At 44.2% G+C, this 7,275-nt stretch overlaps 1 protein-coding gene across 1 annotated transcript; it reads left to right on the top strand.

Annotated features, from left to right (window-relative positions):
* Window positions 1-2,010: 2,010 nt before the first annotated feature.
* LOC119440016 (spidroin-2) lies at window positions 2,011-5,692 on the top strand. The gene is made up of 3 exons (XM_037704966.2): window positions 2,011-2,022; window positions 3,878-4,024; window positions 5,094-5,692. The coding sequence occupies exons 1-3, from the start codon at window positions 2,011-2,013 to the stop codon at window positions 5,676-5,678; spliced, it is 744 nt and encodes a 247-aa protein (XP_037560894.1). The 3' UTR covers window positions 5,679-5,692.
* The last annotated feature ends 1,583 nt before the right edge of the window (window positions 5,693-7,275 follow it).

Genomic DNA, 7,275 nt, shown 5'->3' with positions numbered 1-7,275 from the left:
CGCAAGAAGACGAGGAAGTGGCATGGGGGGCGCGCGCCGAGCATTCAAAGAGCTGACTGCTTTTGGAACGAGAGACGTGTGCGTGCTATCGTGGCCTAAAGGTTGGAGCACCGGGCTGCTGTGCTCGACGGTCAACGTCGATGCCAAAGTCGGTCACATATTGTTTTCTTTTTACGAAAGCGAGCCCAAACAAGAACCAACTTACCTACCGCAAAGTGACAGGAATGAGGCAAAGAATGCTTCTTAATAAAGTTTTCAAATGTTGCCTTCATACGCGCGTCCTAATTATTATATGCTGGACTCAACTGCTACACAACAAAAAAAAACAACTACAAAAATCAGCACAAATTACCCAATAAGTTATCTATTGAGAAACTCTCACTGGTAATATCATTGTACAACTCTTTAGCGAACTCGAACACTTTTGAAATGTTGTTGAAAGTCCGTTGATTGATCAATTACCCAACAATACGTCAATGGTAAATCAACAGTCATTTTTGTACGGGAGAGCACCGCGCATTGTGTTGAAGACACGCTAATATGGCGAGACTGACCAAATAATAAGTTGCTCTCTTTAAAACAAGTCAGCAAATTTGGGCACAGGCTGCCTAAAAAGAGAAAGCCTGATTCAACGACTGGACATTATTGAGCAGCCCCGTGCGTTCGTATGGTAACTGGTGCATCTGGGAAACAACCAAGGCATTCCTACACAACCTAATCTATCCGAAAAATCCTCAAGTGCATCGATATCTCTTTCTCGAGACTCCTACAGGCATTGTTATTACTTATGTTAGAACAGAAACGAATATACAATAGGTTCAAATAGTCTTCTTCTTTCTATGGTTTTACGTGCCAAAACCCGTTCTGATTATGAGGCACGCCGTAGTGGAGGGCTCCGGATAATTTTGACCACTTGCGTTTCTTTAACGTGAAGTTCAAATAGTAAATGATGGAATTAAAGACTTGAGTCGAATAGCAAATACTTTTTGATCTGTGTTTGAAATGTCTAATATTTACACACATGTCATTATTTACAATGCGGAGTAACGTAGTAGATGCTGCAAGCCCGGGTACAGGCATACATACAGCAATTCACATGTGATGTGAAACGTCATACTATAAATAGAGGACCATAGAAACGGCCTGAACCACTAAGCACACCGTGTTGGAAATCCTATCTGCAAAACATCACTTTAATAAAATGTAACCTTACAAATGGGACAGTTACGCGCACAGGCGTCATCAGTTAGAGCTGCGTCGCAGCCGCAAGCTGCAGGACGAGGTCGCAGGAACTAAAGTCAACAAAGCATTAATTGCAAAACAAGGAAACACGAGGTCCATGTAATGGTATTAGAACGTTATAATCATAATAATACTTGTACAATTTATCAGATACACGAAACATTACTAAAAAAGAGAGCACAGATTTAGAATAATTCGATTTATATTTCTAGCACGTCGACATCTCCTACGGCTAAAGTCGTCTAGTGCCCTTTTTTTGCAAGTAATATATACTAAACTGCCACTGATCTGTAAATTCTGTTTGACATTGTCAACTGCCCTTCGAAGGCTGAGCGTTCGCAAGTCGGCTAGCAAACCCCATAATTTTGCAGCGACACGCCTCTGTAAACCGTTACAGGCAGTTGAAAACTTCAACAATTTGAATTCAGGCTTCCAAACATCGCTCGTGGAAATGCAGTAAATCTCGCCGTAGACGACGAGATTTGTCCTAGAGTGGACACGCGTTTTACGCAAATGAGGACTCAAGGCGCCATCCCACACGACAGTGCAGTTTTGCAAGATGCGACCGCAAAGCGAGCACTGGAAACCAACAAAATAAGTTGCAACTGCGTGTCACGCATACGCAACATTGAGACAAGTTTCGTTGGCTGGTGTATAAAAGCCTGGTGCCCAAGAGAAGCGGCCAGAAGACATTTGCTGTCGCATCAACGTTGATCTGTCGGCAGCAGCTGTCTTCGCTTCACCTGCGGAACCTTCGTAAAATCCGAGATGTTTCCAACGGTGAGCATTTTTTATGACTACTTTCAGGACGGATGACTTGGTTTCAGAGAAGACTGGCTGATCTTTTCCTTTTTTTCAGGGTTTACGCAAAATTGTGGGAAAAATTGTTCAATATATAGTGTTACCCCAACCTATTATAGCAGGTAATCATGTTCATGAGTTCGAATAAATTAAAAGAGCGAAAAAAGAAGACACGGGCAGGAGAGGTGGCAGTACAAGTGCTTCCTTTCTTTTTCGTGTTTTTTGTGCTTTCTGTGTGTTTATTCCGCGTCATAAACCAACTAGCCTAAAGTATACGTCTTGTTGCGGGAAAAGTTATGTTTTGGTAGTAGGTGCCAATCAGTTATATACGCACTTTCGTGCGCCAAGGTTTCTTTCATCTTCGAAAAGTTCTGATTCTGAGAAATGTTTACGTGAACGGTCGTGATCAGCTTTTCCGGAGTTCACTCCTTAGATCAGGTCTCCAACCAAGCCAAAGTCAACATGTCACGAGTGTGTTGCATAAGTATTCCCATTTGTTTGTTATTGTGGTGTCTTAATTTATTGTCTTATCTCTTCTAATTTTAGTTACTTGTTGACGTTGTACTTATGGTTCATTTTTACGTCCCCCACTGTACTCCTGATGTACCATTTGAATATTGAATTTGATCGGTAACGTGTACAAGCCCTTGAATATATCCGGACATAAATGGCAAAAACAGTAAAAGGTCTTACGTGTCAACTCACTCGGGTTCGCCCAACGTGTGCGATCGCTCTCAACAATGCTTCCGAGTTACACGTGGTCACTCTGCTTCATAACCACAGAATGAAGAACTCGCTCGTGCTTTATTTCAAGGCTCAAGAGGGCCTTTTTTATCAACTCGTATTCAATTCATTTCTGTTAATGTCATCAGTAAATGTACAAGTCGTAGACAAAGGCAGCCTCTTCGCTCGAAAAACGCCCTGGGCCTCTTCATGATGCAATCAACGAATGTGAGAATCCTAATCATGAAATAATAAAATACGGCTACACCAAATCAAAAGGCGCAAAAATATTCCGGCAAGGATGTACAAACACCTATCTTAACCATATTACATGGAGGTTAAAAATACCTTACTTGACACAGAATTCCGTTTGGAAGCTACAGACGAGTACTACCAATGTAAACATCAAAATGAAGACTACAAAACAGCATTCATAGCACCATTCAAGAATTTCGAGTCCTTGCAGCTAAAAAGACTGAAAAAGGAAACGAATAAGTGTCCCTTAAAGGGGGCCCAGAAACACGTTTTGAATATAGTAAGAAAACGCTCCCCGAATGTCGCCGAGGCTCCTTTGAACATGTACTCCAAATATTGCTGCACTGCATGAAGCAAGGAATTTAGTCTCGTGTCAAAAACGGCAAAGAGTCAATTTGTATCGCTCCGCAAAGCCGTCATGCAGCGTCATCGAAAGCAGCTAGAAAAGCGCAGTCTACCTCAGCCGCCACGCGGAGTCACGACGATCGCTATCGCTGGTTTTGATGCCGCGGCACTGAAGCTTTGGCCGGGACTTCCCCTCTTTGGCTTGGCCACTGTGTAGTTTCCAGTACGTTAGCGGAGACGGAGATGATGGGAAATCCCGGTATCGGTGCGATAACTACAATTTCTTGAAGGATTCGTCAGAAGACGTGCTTTATTAGTGAGACCATTCTATGATTAGATACTTGTAGGACCCCTTTATTATGAAACGCTGTGTGTTTTCACTAAAGTACCACTGTTTCAACATGTGTATAACTGGTGAGCAGATATCACCTCGGTGCGAGGCCCAACGTGATATCCGCTGGAACGTTTTCGTGCTGTTGTAGAATACGAACGTTCTTTTTGTTAATCCCAGTTGCAAGTGCTACTCGTCTACCTCGTCGTCGAAGGCTACGGACTACACCACCACCAGCAACCGGCACAAGCCGGATACAGAGGCGTCGGCTTCGGTGGCTACGCTGCTTCAGGGACCCCTTACGGAGGATACGATGCCTATGCGTCCGTGGGTATCACTTGCTCTCTCTATGCACACTTTAGTTTACGCCATTTCAGAGAGCACGTAATATTTCCGGTCAATTGCCCTGACAGTTGACACTTATGTGAAAATGAGTGCATGTATTTTCTCGCGCACTCGGTAATAAGGATATATTTCGCCTTACTAAGCCATAACGTCTTATGCTTTTAACTTATGCCTGTACAATTTTAGGCCATTTTCTGGCTCTCCCTACTCGTAGCTAGTATTGTAAATGAACGTCAAAAGTGCAGGTGCGGGAAATTACTACTCAAAGCAATTATCGTTCTTGGCCAGACAACTAATCTGCTTTATCTCTCGTTAAACCTTCTTCTCCCTTTAGCTCCCTCTCTAGCTTTTGCCAGCTAAATTTAGCCGTATATTTTGCGCTCTGTCATTCGTGCTTTCATTCATTACTTTATAAGTGATGCAGTTGAAAAGTGAAATTCTCTATTGACTCATCTTTTGGGCTCAGCTGAAATGAGCATAAAACACGTTATCTGGCTTAGTAAGATAGTGATTGTTTGCATGTCGACGTTGTCCGGCATATTTTAAAGCTCGCCATTCGCGATCATAAAGCTCTAAACACATTTTGTAAACGCTCGGAACAACAAAGCGTTGCAATGGACCACGGTACGGATTACGACGATAATAAATACTTGGAGAACGCCGCGACCACGAATACGCTAATTCTTCGATAACGATGTTGCCCTCAAACAAAAAAGGCATAGTTCTTCTGATTTACTGCCAAACAGTCTTTCCGAAGAAGCAAGCCTTCTTGACAACACTAATATTGTAACGCCGCTGTTTCCCGAGTTTCTCGTAAAATTGTTGCTTAAAACTTATCAAGATTGCTTCGTTTCGACCTCTATAACGACATAATTGACGAATCCATAGCTGCAATGCTTAGCTGATGTTATGGGTTCTGCAATATGCTCTTAAGCACTCGTCAAAATATAGTCAAGAATTGTGTTTCCAATTCATCTCTACGGTGTCATATACTAAACTTTTACATAACCGTGGCCTGACGATATATTCTCGTTCTTCTTATGCCTTACAGCCACCTCAGCCGTACAGTTTCGGCTACGACAACGTGGACGAGTACGGCAACCGGCAGTTCCGCAGCGAGCAAGGTGACTCGAACAACGCCAAGACCGGCTCGTACGGCTACCGTGATGCGAACGGCCTCTACCGGCGGGTGAACTACGTGGCCGACGCGAACGGCTTCCGGGCCACTGTGGACACTAACGAGCCAGGAACCGCCCCTGGTGCCAGCGCCGACGTGGTCTTCAACGCTGCGCCAGTCGTCCCTCCGGTCCCCTCAGCCGCTACACAGATTGGTGCACCCGCAGCCTATGCCGTTAGGGCAGCCGCACCGTACAACGCTGGTGGCTACAGCGGCTACGGCAGATACGGATACAACCCTTACGGCGGCGCTGCTGGAGTCTACGGATACTCACCGTACGGCCGTCAGGGTTACGTTGCCAGTGGCCCAGCACTTGGCGGATACGCTTACGGCGGCCAATCCCCATACGGCTACGGTGCCGCCGGCTACGCGGCGGGTTACGCGCCGGGAACCAATGGCGCCCCTTCTGGATACGGAAGTAGGCCTTCGGCTCATCACGGATACCGGCGCCGTCGTTAAGGAAACGCTCTGTCACACTATAACAAAAGTGCAGAAATGAAGGTGGGGTTTTCTGAATAAACTGATAACATTAGGACAAAAACGCGTGTCCCAAAATGGAGATCATTCATTTGGAAACAGAAGGCGAATGTCACGGTCCGAAGTCTAACATTCTGCACGCAAAAAATTACAGATTATTTTCAGGAAACCATTACCTCGTTTCTACTAGCAACACGTGAGCATTAGAGACTATCTTTAATAATGAGTGCATGTGTGACGTACTCCTAATTTCATACGTCGCAGTAATTCGAAGCCCAACAGCGAATATAATGACATAGGGTTCTTTATCTCTACAGCTAGTAAACGTTTTTCTTTTTTTTCAATCAACATTTCTTTGTTAGCTCTGTGTAGCAGCTCTCAGGGTGCTAAGAGGCTTCAAACAGCACAGCGAATTTGTTGCAGATATCCTCGACCGGAATAATGCATTTCCCTAGTCAGACTTCATCAACTTTCAATTGCAGTGGGTAGTGCAATGCGCAGGAACAACTTTTACAACCTTACGCGCACATACTTGTGTCGGGTATGTGCGCGTAGACAACTTCGGTAATGTGCATGTGATACTGGTACCTGCCCACTCTTGACCAATCACCCCAAATGGATATGGCAAGTTGACTCAAGGGTTATATGGCGTTCAATATATTGTTACGCGCTCTGCCGAGCATGGAAGAATGCGCCAGAAAGACGGTGAAGACGACGATCTGGGCAGAGCTTGTGTTGTTGTTCTGCCATCTTGCGTGCAGCTGTCTCTCTCTCTATATATCTTGCAAATTTAATTTTCCTATCTCTTTTTGCTACTCTCATCCCCGTTGCAATATTAACGCTATGGCGCTCAATCCGCTAAAGATGCCGCCGGGCAGAGCGCGGCCGCTTGATGGATAGCCGTTGCAACTCAGTTGCAGAATACTAGGCATAGTGCGGTTGCTACGGAGTCTCTACTAGGTTGCAGTGATTACGACGACATATGCTGTGCCGTAGTATCATTCACCACTGTGGTCGGCAACGAGGTTGCCACTTCGTGAGTCAGCTGATGTGCCCGTAAGGTGTTGTGGTTCACGGTTGGCATGGAGATACAAGGGTCATTCTAACAATAGTCACCATAACATAAAAAAATAATGTCATCACCAATTAAACATCCATCCTGAGAAGGATACCTAATCACGTTAATGTCGCAAATCATGTCCAGAAAATTTATGCACCGGTAATTTTCTTTTTTTTAATTTCGATGAATATTCTTATTTTCCCATGTATCTGCTTTGTTATACAGGGTGTTCCAACTATCATGCACCAATATTTTAAAATGTTCAAATGCCACGTAGCTGGACAAAACCAAGGTAATGTTGTTTGCTGTCGCTGGGAGATAGTGAGATGATGTTTTGCATTCCGTCTAAATACCTAATCAGTCTTAATCAACAAATTAACTTCTCAAACGGTATATTTAGAATAAAAGTGTAAATGAAAAAACCGCACAGCACTATGAAAAACTGCCGATACAGCTTTTGGTTGCTCACTACGTGCTACATAAAAGTGTTTTTCCGATCCTGAAAGAAGCCCGCAAATA

Source organism: Dermacentor silvarum, chromosome 2 (genome assembly GCF_013339745.2).
Source record: "Dermacentor silvarum isolate Dsil-2018 chromosome 2, BIME_Dsil_1.4, whole genome shotgun sequence".
Classification (NCBI taxonomy): domain Eukaryota; kingdom Metazoa; phylum Arthropoda; class Arachnida; order Ixodida; family Ixodidae; genus Dermacentor; species Dermacentor silvarum.
Note: the sequence above shows the minus strand (reverse complement) of the source record. Positions and strands in the feature narration are given on the sequence as shown.